The following is a 14,837-nucleotide window of genomic DNA, read 5'->3' on the forward strand; positions in this document are numbered from 1 at the left end:
AAAAAAAAAAAAAAAAAAAAATATTGTATCTATATCTTTCTTATAGTCACCGGTAAAATTTATCAGTTAATGCAATTAATTAAGTGGCCTAATACTTATTGTTGAGAACACAATGTTTCTAACAGGTACTAATCAACAAGCTCAAAGTCGAATCACAATCTGGAAATGCTGTTCTCGTGACGAATCACATCCGATATGCAAATTTTTCCCTACTAGTGTTCATGTGCTTTGGTAAAAAACTTGATGAGAAGGAGGTTAGAGAGATCGAAGCCATCCAAACCACCATCTTAAGAAATACCAGTAGGTTCAATGTTCTTGTTTTCTTACCCTGGTTGGGGAGGATTTTTTTCCGAAAGTTGTGGAATGAACTCCTAGAGATCCTACGTAAACAAGAAAATCTTTTGATCCCTCTCATCAAAGCTCGTAATTCAAAACTAGAGGAAGATTTTGCAGACTCATATGTTGATACATTGCTTGACCTCAAGCTCCCAGATGATGGAAGAAAGCTTAGTGAAGCTGAATTGGTGAGTTTATGTTCAGAGTTTCTTATTGCAGGCACAGACTCAACATCCACTGCATTGCAGTGGATACTAGCCAATTTAGTGAAGCACCAACATATACAGTCAAAGTTGGCTACAGAAATTGATGGAGTAGTGGGGCCTGGAGAGGAGATCAACGAAGAGGATTTGCAGAAGATGCCGTATTTGAAGGCAGTGGTGCTTGAGGGCCTACGTCGGCACCCACCGATGCATTTCTTGTTACCACATGCAGTCACAGAGGATACGACATTGAATGGTTATCTCATACCCAAGAATTCTACTACTGTGAATGTAACAGTAGCAGAGATTAGTCGGGACCCACATACTTGGGAAGATCCAATGGAGTTTAGGCCAGAAAGGTTTTTGAGTAGTATTGTTGAAGGGGAAGAGGTGATTGATATAACAGGGAAAAAGGAGATTAAAATGATGCCATTTGGTGCAGGGAGAAGGATTTGCCCTGCTCTTGGTTTGGCATTGCTTCATATGGAGTATTTTCTGGCTAATTTGGTGAGGGACTTTGAATGGAAGGCTAGAGATGGAGATGATATTGATTTATCAGAGAAGATACACTTATCGGTTGTTATGAAGAATCCACTGCATGCCCTTATCTATTCAAGGAGAAGGTAGGTTTACCTTAATCTGATCATATAGCCCTATTAAGTGTATATAATTGTATAATTTTCTGGACTGGTGGTTATAAGAATAACAATGGTATGTTTTTTCTTATTATTTTGGATCTTTTTGGAGCTTCTTCTTTGGGTGTTTGTGGGATTTGTTTTTGTTTTTGTTGCCCTTGTTTTGTAGGATTGTTCGCATATGAGGTCTCCTGTTGCCCTTTGTGGGATAGTTTTTCCTCTTTTCAGTAATATATTATTTTCTATTCACCCAGTTAAAGAAAAAAGAATGAATATATTATTAAAAATGGTTTTTTTATTCATTAAAAATAAGTGTTTTCTTATTGACATCCTCAAAGTGTAAATTAATTTATAGCTTTATTTTTTTGCCCTTTTTAGTATAATTAACATAAATTTTTTTTAATGAGGGTAACGTGTCATTTCACATGTGTACTAAATATATATAAAGGTTGTCAATTTGGTACAATACTGGCATTTGGTATGATTTTAGTATGATATAGCAGGCCAAGAATCAATGTCGACATTGTATCACACTGAGAAAAAAATCCTATATTTTAATATCGATACCATATTGGCATGGTACGGTTTTGGTATCGTTTTTATTTGGTACAATATACTGTTTTTATTTGGTACAATGTTGGTATTCGATATGGTTCTAGTATAATATTTTTGCCATTTTTTCCTTCTATGTATAATATTTGATATTTCGATATGGTATTCAATATTTATTACATTATTTTTGGCATTTAATATGGTTTTTGTGATTCGGTATGGTTTGGTACATAATAAATGATTTTATCTTAGATACCATTGCCGTACTATACCAAGAAAAACCATTTTTCATACCAAAACCATATCAAATATCATTCTGTCCGATTTCAGTATGGTTTGGTATTAGTTTTCAGTAAGGCTTCATTTGGTTGCAATGGGAATTTAAGGGGCAGAGAAATGAAATTTTCGTACTTTAAAAAGAAATGTTTATAATCATTACCTCATATGATTGTATAAATTACATAATTTTTTACCATATTTAGTAATTATATATTTTACATATTATAGCAAAGGGTTTTGGATGCAAAGTAAAGTGAAATTTTATAACAAAATATAGAATGATTTGAAATTAACGTTAAGATCACATGGGTAATGATTACATATATTTCTTTTTTGAGTATGAAAATTTCACTTTTCTTTCCTTTAATTCTCCTTATAACCAAACATAGCATAAAGGAAAGGTCTTCCCTACGTTAGGAGACTTTTGGAAAATACACAAGAGACAATTAAAAGGTGTCAAATTCCTATGAATTTGTCTTTTAAGACACTAATTTACACTTTCTGTTTTGCTAAATTAAATTCTATATTTATATAATATTTCTCATTCAAAGGTGATCATGACCTCTTATAAAAAAAAATATCAATGTAATTTCTTTTTTCTAAATAATTTGATTTAGAAAAATATTTTTTGAATAGCCCTAGAGATGTTAGGGATGAGTCTATTTAAAGACATAAAAGAAATTCCCTGCCCTCTTGAAGACATGGGAGATCAAATCTCACCCAAAAGCATCGATGAGGCATGGATAGTTGAAGATCAACGGTTCAAAAGGGATAAATCCTTTCAAACAATCAAATTAAGGGTTGTAGTGTGGCTAACCACGTCCCTATGGTTTTGGCTGGATCAGGCCAAAACCATTGCCATCCCCTTTCAAATTCAAGTTGACAGTGTGTTGTTATTTTTTTATTTTTTATTTTTCATTTTTTTGGTATCTAAGTTTTTAGTGGATCTATTTGATCCTACAATTGTATGGACTGAGTCATGCCAATGTTGAATGAGTACCATTCAATTTTTATTGAAAATAATGATGAACACTAAACACCCTGTGTGAATAACTCCAAAAAGATAAATGAAGTCAAATTCAAAATTACATATTTCTTGAAGTCTTGAAGAGAAAGTCTCTTATCAACTCAACTACCCCTTAGTTTGACAGTGTCTTGTTTCTTTCATTGTCTATTTCTCAGGAAACAAATTGTTAGAGAATTTTTTTTTTTTTCGTCTTTCAGATTATTGTCATCATCATGACACATTAGTTCCTTCTCTGGCGGGTGTGTTTTCACTCACTTTCCCGTGCATTATTTAATACATCATAGACCTAGTTGCTTGGCCCTTTCACAATCAATAAATGCATCATATTCATTAAATAACTAGTTCTTTGAATAGTTCCATTCCCTTCCCAAAATAATGAGCTGTACTACACTATCTAGCAGTCCCTATTGCCTCATAAAGATTCATTAGTACACACAATTACATAGAGTACTTAATTTTGTAAATCAAGATGTTAACAATGCAAGTAGTATTTTCATTCTCTAACTTTAGGGGTAGTGTAGTTGGTGAACAATGAAGTTGGTGTGAGTCGTAAATTTGGATATTCTAAGTTTGACTTTCACTAGGTATACCTTGGGCCACTCACACAGAATGCTTACTGTTCTTCACAATTTTCAATGAAAGTTAAATGATTCTTATTTAACCCCGATATGACCCAATCCATGTGGTTGTGGGGTTAGTATGACCGGACCCGTAGGATGAATACCCGTCGTTAGCAAAAAAAAAAAAAGTATTTTCATTATTCTCAAACATATTCGATTTCATACCCTAATGTTAATCTACTAATGTCAAAAAATAATAATAATAATAAATAAATAAATATTACCTACTTCATTGTAGACAGAAAACAGACTTGTTCAGTGGGTTGAGGAAAGTCAAGAAGCAAATGCAGTGAGAGTTCTTATTACTCTCTGCCATGGGAAGGATCGATGTCACAAAGGATGGATTAATCTATCAAAGCAGATCTCTCCCTCAGATTCTTGTGTCCTTTTTTGGAATGGGTTGGTATCCAAGGGCACCTATTCTTCTTGCTCTCTTAGGCTCGGGAGTAGTAGAGCAGTGTTGGCCAAGTTCTAAAGCCGTTCTTGCTTTCGACTAGGAGTGGAGTTGGGTTTGATCATCATTCAGTGGAAAGCATACATACGGTATCATATTTGATATTTAGTAATCAGTTTCCACCTTATGCAGTAGTGCATGAAAATAAAGTTAGGATTTACAAGTCAACATCCAATATCTGTCATTCTTTCTGTCATTATAAAAATAAAAATGGATATATTTAGAAACAGAAAAAACCTAATCATACGACAGCTGGTCCATCAGCTATGGGTATGAAAACCCTCCTTAAATAAGAATATTAATAGATAGATTTTTTCATATTCTTTGCTGACTTTTGACCATAGCGATAACTTGTTATACGAGTAGATCCTCATTATAATCTTTCAGACTTTTGGCCATGGCATTAACTTGTTATCTGAGTAGTTTCTTCTTATAATCTTTGTTGACTTTTTTCTGTAACAACCATTTATTAGGGTCGTCTAATGGAGTCAAATAAGTAACGTGCAAAGAGAGTTGAATATACAACCTCTTAATTGTGAGAAATTATGAGATGTTGGTTATTGTCAATTGACATATGCCATGGGATTTAATCAATCTTCATCTTTTTCTTTTTTTTCCGATGAGACCGATAGTCCTTTGAAGTTAGGTGTAGCAACTAAAGTTTGATCACAGGACCTCGTTTACTGAGGCAGAATACCGTGCCCCCTCTAAGTCAACTATGCTAACCTCTTAGGTTTTCCTTCCCGCCTCACACTCCATTTACTTCTCACTTTTTTTCTTGTTATTATTTTTAAAAAATTATCTAAAGAGACTTTACTCAATAAACTAGACGGATAGGGAGAATGATAGGAAGAGAGCGGATCAGGTTCATTTACGAGAATGTACGAGAATGACCCCGATCCGTGAATTTAGAATCTATTTTCTCTCTTTTCATTTAATAGATTTTAAATCAACGGATCAAAGACATACAAGAACATTCTCATATGTGAATGTTATTTGATAGAAAAAGAGAAAAGATACATTAGATACATATTCACACATCCATATATCTGATATGCCCTTCAAATATAAACTATATGCTGATGCACTAAACATTGAATCACACTCCTTTTACTTTTCACTCTCGTGTAAGCCACTTCACATTTTTTTTTTTTTTTTTTCCTTTGCCCAATCCACCACACAAAGAACAATTTTCAACGTTGAAAGATCAATTTGGTTATACCCCACACCATCAAAATACAGTATTTCTAATTGTAAGTCACCGTTTTAATATTCCCAAGAAAATTATCATAAAAATATAATAATGCAAATCACGTGAAGATTGACCGATAGAAACAGAATTCTAAAACGAGATACAAGATGACAAACATAGCATTAATTATAAAATATAAGAAAAACAAGAGAGAAAGATCTGTTTCTATTCAAGATAAGATGGGATCCACTGTTCATTACGATCACTTGATCATAAGAGCTTACATCCAACATTTGTCCCACCTTCCATTACAACGACCGTTCTTTTTTTGTCTTATATCCTGCATCCTCTCATAGGTTTCTTAACTTATGAAAATAACCACGTAAACAATTTTTAATATCCCTTTAGGATAAAGGATAATTAATATGATTGACCTTATCAAAAAACTATTAAAATGGTCGACCCAATTAAAAACAACACGGTGACAGGCAGGCACATCAATACATGAGAGGGGAACAAGAGAGGTAGAGAAGTCTTTTCATTAAAAATGGATGAGAGACGGCGCTGCCTTTATCTAATAAAAAAATTGAACATAGCTAGCAACGTAAACAATAGGGAGTCTAATATTAAAAAAAGGAAAATGATCTGACTGTACAGTATCAGATCAGGTATCGATCATCTAAAAAATTAATGCATAATATTGTTACATTTTTAAGAAAATCAAGGGTATTTCTATTTGGTACAAAAGATTTGATTTCAATCTAAAGTTCATATAGAAACGTTGTTGAGTATGTGATTTGATTGACTCCAAGGTGACTCGGGTCTCGATTAAGTAGTCATTTTTCATAGTCATGGGTATGATTTAATGTATCTCTGATATGATACGACAAGATACAATATTCATTTGATACGTATCTTATATTTAATCGATCGATATGATGATCGATGTTGATACTTTAATCCTTGATCTTTAATATATTTTAATATATTTTTAATATGATACGATACTCTTTGATATGTATCTTAATTTTAACTGATCAATAAAGTGATCGATACTGATATTTTAATCCTCATTGGTTCTGCTTTAGCATCGTTTCATATTTGCAACTGTAGAAGGCAGTTTGTGACCTTTCAATTTTCCAACGAAATTGGAATGACTGAACCATCGTGAGAGAAAGCAAAATGATATATCTATTTTTAGGTAAATTCAGTGTCTTGTTGATGCTCTCTATGAGATAGTTGGACACGCCACTTGAGAGATCTGTTGCGTCTTTATAAGGACTCAGTCAAAAGGCACAAACACATGATACCTCAAACTATGATCGGAGGCATTTTCCATGTGGGCCACAGAATTCCCTTCTCCGAAGTTATAAAAGCAAAGAAAGTATCTCTCCATAAGGACAATTGCTCGCCTACTCGCCCCTTAGCCCTCACTACAGAGAGAGAGAGAGAGAGAGAGAGAGAGAGAGAGAGAGAGAGAGAGAGAGAGAGAGAGAGAGAGAGAGAGAGAGAGAGAGAGAGAGTATGGAGGCGCTTCTAAGACCAGCCTTTTCAACATTTTCTCTTCTTCCAAAGTACCCATATGATCATGAAAGAGGTAAGTAAGATACAACGAAACTGTTTTAGTGTAATTTCTGTTGAGACTTTTGTGCTGCACTATCATGCAATTGATTTTTAAGTTACTTCTTGGTTTATAAGGTGAATGCATCTTCTTGTTTTATTTATATGTAGGTAAAAATTTGAAGAGGAACTCTATGTGCTTCAGTACTGAAAGAAGAAGTAAGTAATTATTCTTCCTTTCTCTGTGTACAATTTTTTCTTAGGGCAGATTTTGCTAAGAAGCCTTAATTATATAGGGATGATCATCCTCCAAAATAGGAACTTATAGATGGACTCCTAATTCTTCCCCATGCCATGTTTCTTGAGCTAAGATTTTCATGATTTGCTGGGCTGTGACTTTCCTCTTACTTTCATTTCTCATCCCTCTACTGTAACGATCTATTAAAATGAATGGATCAAGTCTTCATTGTTGCCCCTACTACTTTAACACACACACATGATGCTTTGTTGTTCAACTCCTCTATATGTGTGTTGTGTGTGTTAGAGAAAAGGAGTCCGAATTATCTGCAGGGAGCGGTGAGGTGCAGTGAGCATCCAATGGCCAAGAGGGCCCGATCATGCACCTCAGTCGTTGAATGCTCACCACACCTCAATGCCTTACTACATAAGATTTCCATATAAAAAAAATTTCCAATATTTAGAACTTGATATCTTATCTTATTCTCAAAAGGTTTTTTAAAATAGTGTAAAAGAATTTTCAAAAAATACATTGAAATGTCATTGTTATACATATTTTTCAAGTAAACATATAAAATGATACTGTTTCTTTGATTGGAAAAAATTATGAGACATACCAAAAGGTCAAAAAAATTAAAAATACAAATTATTTGGCACTTTGACTTTATGGGTGTCAATTACAATGTTCCTTTAATTTTTTTTTTTTTTTTTTTTTGGTGCCCCACTATGGTGGCCCAGATGGGTATTGGGCACCCAAAAGAGCCCTAGAGGTGGGAAGAAGGGGGGTGTTCAGCTGTGCACCCAAGTGTGCAGGAAAGGACACAAACTTGAGTACAAGTTTCACCCAAAGCTTTGGCAAGCAAAGATACAACCAGTTGATCAAGTCAATTGTTTTTCCGCCTTTGTTTTTAGAGGAAATTTCACTCTCCTCCCCTGAATGTTTCATCTATTACACAATCTTTCCCTATGAAGTTTATAATTACAAACTTTTTCGTCCTAAATTATAAATTCTATCAACCATACCCTCCCTCAATAATTACTTAGTATTGATTTCTTTATCACCCATGTTACCTACTATTGATTTCTTTGATTTCCTGCCTTTGATCTTTATACCGTATGGTTTGATTTTTCATTAAAATTTTATGCATTTTTTCACATTTTTGTTCTTTTATTTCTAAGTGACAGTGAGTAATCTACAAGGTATCAATAGAAAATGCAACAGCAAGAAAAGGTTTGAACTTTTAGCATTGCCTAACAATCAAGGAAATGTTGAGAAGCTTCCCAATGAAAAATATATATTAGAGAATGAGCTTTCACTACCAAAACAAGAAGACCATAATTATGGAAGCCTTTTGATGAAGAAATTGAAAGCATTCTACCTTTTTTGCCGGCCTTACACCTTGATAGGAACTGTAAGTTTTTGTTTAATTACACTAAGGGCTACTTGTCTTAAATTTAACTATGGGAAAAAAAACGTTACTTGTTGGAGTTTCTCCACTCCCAGATATATGAGGAAGCAGATGCGGAGGCATGGGCATGGGCATCTTTTCACAGCCCCCCTCCACTTCCTCATGTGTTTGGGTGTGCAGAACGCAAGCGAGAAGCATTCTTTCCTCCTTTAATTAAATTAACATTTTATAATCACAATAGATGTGTTAATGATTTGAATTATCAGGTTGTGGGAATATTATCAGTTTCTTTTCTACCACTAGCATCAATTGCTGATCTTTCTCCAACATTCTTTATGGGATTGTTGAAGGTAAGAATAAGGGTGATAAAGAACAAACTTTTTCTAATTGATGATTGGTATTTCAACTAAATTCATTTTTATCATTTTAGGCATTGGTGGTGGGACTACTTGTTCACATCTATATAAATGGAGTGAATCAACTTGCTGATGTTGAAATTGACAAGGTAGATTTCTTCCAATTATAAATTCATAAGGAAGTATTTTTGAAGATTGAAATTATTGTTCTAGAAGATCAAAAGAACATTTTATCTATGCCTTCATGGAAAAAAAAAAAAAGAAAGAAAGAAAGAAAGAAAGAAAGAAAGAAAGAAAGAAAAAGAAACTAAATTTAGTTAGAATTATTACAATCATGTTGACCTTCAATTCATGTATAACCAGGTTAATAAGGAATTCCTTCCATTAGCTTCTGGAGATTTCTCAAATAGAGATGTTCTGGTCATGACTGTGTTAGCTATCATACTGGTATACACTAATCCTATTCTGTGTACAAGCTTTTATTAAGTGTAGCTCTAAAAGTGGCTTGTGATGCTCAAATACTTTGAGATGATTTTATTCATATATAACAAAAAAGTTTTAATTTTTCCCTTTCTTTGTTCTTTTGCAGAGCATTGGCTTGGGATTTATGTTTAAATCTCCAGCACTTCTATGTGTTGTGGCTGTTAACTTTCTATTTGGAACTGCATATTCTGTCAATGTATGTCCTATAAAACTATTTCATTTTTTATTTTCTGATTCCACTAATTTGCTGAATGAATTACGATGAAATGTAGAAATAAAATAATCAAGGAAGGACTACCAGGAAAAATGAATATAAAGAATAAATGAAAAAAGAAAAATATTATCAGAAATTAAATAGTAAATATTTTGAAAAAAATAAGAAAATTTATACTTGAGTTGGAAGGATGCTATGAACTAGAATATATATATATATATATATATATTAAAGTGTAGATTTTTCATACATTATATTTACTTTTGGCACGAATGATTTTTTGGGTGGGACCGTGGGACATATATAGGAACCACAATTATACATAGCGGTGCGTGCACCCAAGAGGGGCATATCTTGACGTGGTCGCCCCAATGTCAGAGTGGCTCTTACGTCCCACCCAGAAAACTTCGTTCTTTAATTTTTATATTATTTTGCAATAGGAAACTAAGTTAAATATGTAGATAAAGATAAATTAGTGTCATATTTGAATTTACCATTTTAATAAGTTGATTTAATTTTTTATACAGCTTCCCTTCCTCAGATGGAAAAGACATCCTGCACTTTTTATACCAGCACAGGTGTTTTGGACTGGCCTTGGTTTTCAAATCCCTTATTTTATTCACATGCAGGTATGAAGAAGTTTTATATGTTACATAAAATTTGACTAACCTTTTCTAATCCAGCATTATCTTGGTCCTAAGTAGATCCATCCTATCCAATCAACACGATAGGATCACATAGAACTAAGCTAATCCACTGGTAATTACATTATCAATCTGTTAACAACTCTCATGTGTCACTTTAGACTTTATAATAAGTAATGATTTTGATTAACTTGCAGAAATATGTGCTTGGGAGATCAACCTTAATGACAAATTCATCAATATTTCTAACAACTATAATGTGTTCGTATTGCATTCCCGCAATGATATTAAAGGTAAATGCTCTTGTCATTTCTATATGTAACAAAAAAAAAGAATATATATTTATATATATATATATATATATGGGAAAAGGTTGGGTATGCCGTTGATATCAAGTATGCTAGCACCCATTGTGTCTATCTCTCTTTTTCTTTTTTCTGAAATGACCCTCTTCCTAAATGATACTCCATCATGTGATCCTATTGGTGATATCCGCTAGCATACTTGATATCGGGAATAGTGGGACAAATTTTTTGACTTTTGCCTAATAAGGAAGAGTAATATCACGGGGACCATATGGTGGATGAAACTTACTCATGGGACCAATTAAGTCATTGATGTTCTAGATCCGACTTTGGAGTCTATGTGAAAATATTAATTTCTATTAATAAAACGTAGGAGAGGATTCTGAGGCAGCATGGGGCTTGCACCAGAGTGGGCCAATGAGAGTATTAAACTTAAGGGTGTCCATCGGCTCGGTTCCAGTTATTTGGTTTGGTTTTGATTTGGTTCTTAGTGAGAACCGACTCGATTCCATATTTAGATACTTAAGCTGATCCAATTTGGTTCGATTTGATTTCGGTTCTAATTCAGTTTTGATATGTAATTTTTATTCAATTTTTCACCTTGGTTATGAAAACGATTCCACTTTTGGACCATAACTCTAATAGACCAAAGGCCATAATAGGCTCAAATTATGGGCCTTATAGCCATTGCTAACTCCAAAATTGTCTTAGCATGGAAATATGTAATGATAAATCACAAAAAACACTTACCACCTAAAAAATTTCTCTTAATGATATTGGGTTTTTTTTTTTTTTTTTTTTAAGTGTAATTTGGTTCAGTTTCTGTTCGAACCGACGATTCTGACATCTTAAACCGAAACCGTGCCAACCAAGGAGCATACTCACATACTCAAACCGAATTTAAATTGAATAAATTCAGTTCAATTCGGTCTGGTTAATTCAAATAAGTTTCAGATTCGATATTCGGTTTCAGTTTGAAATTGACACCCTTAATGTTAGTAGAAACATCAACAATGATAAGGTTTTTGTTTTTCATTAAAGGTGGGGTAATCATTTAGTGTGTCAATCAGGTCCTCATACCTTTATCATTTTCGTACGATGTTTGATCCACACTTAGACTCCATTGAAAATAAAAAACCAATTAAAAGAGGAGAAAAATTAAGTAGAGTCTTAGTGTAAATCAAACACCGTATACTTGATCCGGACTCAATCGTTTACCCCTCACTATGTCAAGGCACAAGGGCTACGCGAAGTGTCTTGTATTTTTTTCTCATAATACATATAAAGTGAGGAAAAAGAACCTATCCTACTGGCCACGATAATGTTTTAGAGATAAATAAAACTTCTTCTACTTCCTATCTCCCTCCATCCTGGCTATCTCCTTCGTGTGAGGATCCTCTTCCACCTCTGTTAACCTCTCCATGGGGTGCATCCCACTGTTCATCAACTATGAGGTCCTCTGACGTCCCGTTTATGAATTGTGAGATCCTTAACGAAAAGGTCCTACCTGGGGAGAGGAGTGACCCAGATCCTCTCCAGGGCATCTAGCACACAACAGATGGCTGGACAGCCTGGTCGCACTTCGGACACGAACCCCAAGCTGTCAGATGCGTGTTGGAGGGGATCTGATTCCGAGAAAGGAGAAGACACCGACTTGTCTCCTCTCTCCTTTGGTTCCATTGAGATGTTGGTCGCTATTGACCTCAAAGATAAAACTACAGCACCTTTTTACCTACACATAATCGATTCAGAGTTTCCTCTCTTCCATTTAGTTGTTCCTTTTGTCATCCTCCTTGTTAGTCAAATTCAACTTCATGAAACTTAGGTGCCCATGTGGCAGAATGGGTTTGCTTTCCATGGGCGATGCTCTGTAAATCATCTCAGCCTACAAGACAGAGAACCCGGAGGGGTAGGGTGGTCTTTAACAATTATTTATGGGCTGGGGATTGTTACCTAGTTGCCACCTATCATCATGGAACCAACCAGGATAGACATATATGTATCTAATCAAAGGGGCAAAGTGGTTTTTTCACCAACCCAGTGTCTAGATGTAGATGTGTGCAACCAAATAACATTCTTTTCCCCATACTAAATGCCAGGTTTTCAATACTAATTTAAAATTATTATTATTATTAAAGGAATTAAATCTACTTCTGCCAATGCTAAAATTATCTTGACATGTGGTCAGCATATCCACTAAGTAATTTTGATATAATTATCATTTACTTCAAATTCATCCCACGTATATATAATCCTGAGAAAAAGAACCCTACCCACTCTCGTATTCCTACTTCAGCTGCCTTCGTGTGATCTCCCCTTGACCTGCATGCTGGTGCAATTGTCACGTAAGTAGACATAGGTCTCTTGTCCATATAATATCCTAAAAATGATCTAGAATTCAATCATATTAAAAAATAAAAATAAAAATTGAATCATTAAGGAAAAAGGCAAAACAGCGAGGTTGGATTTGAAATTGAGAACTAGTTTTCATCCATTGGATGGAACAATGCTCAAATATGGCCCGCATGACGTATAAGTTTGTTAAAAAAAAAAAAAAAAAAAAAAAAACCACTTATCATAGAATAACTAGATGACAAACCTAAAGAAAGTTTTCCTATGCTGGTGGATGAATGATGGAACGATCTAGATCCATATGTGACCCCTCACTCGCCACCTAATCTCCTATCTCCCCCCTTTTGTGCAATCCTGTTGCCCGATGGTGAATGGAGATGGATGGGGTTCCTGCGCTCTTTGTTTTCCAGTAAATCATTGTAGTATCAAAAGATCCAAAATTTTGACCCAATAAATTCATTTGTAGTTAACTAAATATTTAGTTTTTCATTTTTATCCATCAACTTCAGTTAGAAATTTTCAGAAACTTTTATCAAAAGTGCATAATTGCTAGATTTATGCTTTTGATTTGGGTGGAGCAAAGATGGAAGTGTCAATTTTGCTTGTGTTTCTTCGATAATGTGACAGAAAAATTTGATCAACTGATCATTTTGAATAGAAAAATGTCCCATAAACCAAAGAGTAGGCTAGAATGATAGATTATTATTCAAATATCACGTAAATTCTTTAATAACAATCTTTCTTCGTATATCATAGTAACACTTTTTTAGTAACAGGACATTCCAGATACAAAGGGAGATAGAGAAAACGGCATTGTAACCGTCAGCACCCAATTTGGTGAAGAAAAAGTAAGTCAAAATCTCTCCTTTTATTCTCATTATAAATTAATTGTTTTACTGCTTTTATGCTAAAATGATGAGCATCACTCTCTTTATCTTTAAGTGATTAATATGCCCCAATGACGTTGCATATATTTAAATTTGATTTAAGTAGAACAAAGTTTTCTTGACTGTGAGATGAGATTTACCGCACGACCCTTGTTGGAGATCTCACTTACCTTCCCCTCTCCTCCACTGAGTGGCCCTGAGGGCGCGTATTTAACAAATTCCGTGGCCTTAGGGAAATTCGATCTATCTAAACAAGTTTATAATTTAGAGTCAACTTACTAGGAATAGGGCTACATAGTTTTTACATTTCTATTAGGCTTTGTTTGGTTGCAATGGGAATTTAAAGGGAAAGAAAGTGAAACTTTTATACTTTAAAAATAAATATTTATAATCATTACTCATGTGATTGTATAAACTACTTAATAAATTTAATCATATTTAGTAATAATATATTTTACATGTAATTTTTATTTCACATATTATAGCAAAGGGTTTTGGATGCAAAGTAAAGTGAAATTTTATAACCAAATATGGAATGATTTGAAGTTATTGTTAAAATCACATAGGTAATGATTACATATATTTCTTTTTTAAGTATGAAAATTTCTCTTCCCTTCCCTTTAATTTCTCTTACAACCAAACACAACTTTAATAAATAGAAGGTTGGTTGTGTGGGAAGAAAAATTCTACTGCCCACTGATAATAATACCAATTTTTTTTTTTTATATGAGTAAATAATTGTATTAAAAAAAAGGGGAGGAAAATGATAACCTTGAAAGTGTAAACAAACCCGAAAGGGTAAAACAGCCCACATGGGCTAAGAGACAAGAGCTGAGAAGCCCATTTTTACTCGAATGATTGCAACCAAGGCCCAAAGGCTTTTAAGTCTCACATGTCCAATAAATCACAAACACGTACATGGGCTAAAAACAAAGCAAAGAAGCCCATCAAGGCAACCAAGAAGAAGCTCTAGCAAGGGATGAAGAAACAGAGGAAGGAAGGAGAGGCGGAAGAGAGCGAGAGAGAGGAAAGGAGCGAGGGAGAGGATGAGAGAATGAGAACGGAGGAAGACTTTGGGGGGGGGGGGGGGGG

The 14,837-nt window shown here is 34.2% G+C and overlaps 2 protein-coding genes across 3 annotated transcripts in view; both read left to right on the forward strand.

Moving 5' to 3' along the window:
* Positions 1-1,268, forward strand: part of LOC122093403 (cytochrome P450 89A2-like) — a 3,634-nt gene extending 2,366 nt beyond the window's left edge. The window contains exon 2 of the mRNA XM_042663740.1: positions 126-1,268. Coding sequence (XP_042519674.1) covers positions 126-1,166 — 1,041 coding nt within the window. The 3' untranslated portion in view covers positions 1,167-1,268. The remainder of the gene's footprint in view (positions 1-125) is intronic.
* A 5,452-nt stretch (positions 1,269-6,720) lies between these two features.
* Positions 6,721-14,837, forward strand: part of LOC122094399 (coumarin 8-geranyltransferase 1b, chloroplastic-like) — a 10,277-nt gene continuing 2,160 nt past the window's right edge. Inside the window, exons 1-10 of one of the 2 annotated variants that reach the window (XM_042665189.1) lie at positions 6,721-6,895; positions 7,030-7,077; positions 8,281-8,507; positions 8,771-8,854; positions 8,935-9,009; positions 9,224-9,307; positions 9,450-9,539; positions 10,085-10,186; positions 10,399-10,494; positions 13,635-13,706. In XM_042665189.1, the coding sequence (XP_042521123.1) occupies positions 6,823-6,895; positions 7,030-7,077; positions 8,281-8,507; positions 8,771-8,854; positions 8,935-9,009; positions 9,224-9,307; positions 9,450-9,539; positions 10,085-10,186; positions 10,399-10,494; positions 13,635-13,706 (951 nt within the window). In that variant the 5' untranslated portion in view covers positions 6,721-6,822. Of the gene's footprint in view, positions 6,896-7,029; positions 7,078-8,274; positions 8,508-8,770; positions 8,855-8,934; positions 9,010-9,223; positions 9,308-9,449; positions 9,540-10,084; positions 10,187-10,398; positions 10,495-13,634; positions 13,707-14,837 lie in introns of both variants that reach the window. The other variant, XM_042665188.1, reaches the window with a different exon arrangement.

This window comes from Macadamia integrifolia, chromosome 11 (genome assembly GCF_013358625.1).
Source record: "Macadamia integrifolia cultivar HAES 741 chromosome 11, SCU_Mint_v3, whole genome shotgun sequence".
Classification (NCBI taxonomy): domain Eukaryota; kingdom Viridiplantae; phylum Streptophyta; class Magnoliopsida; order Proteales; family Proteaceae; genus Macadamia; species Macadamia integrifolia.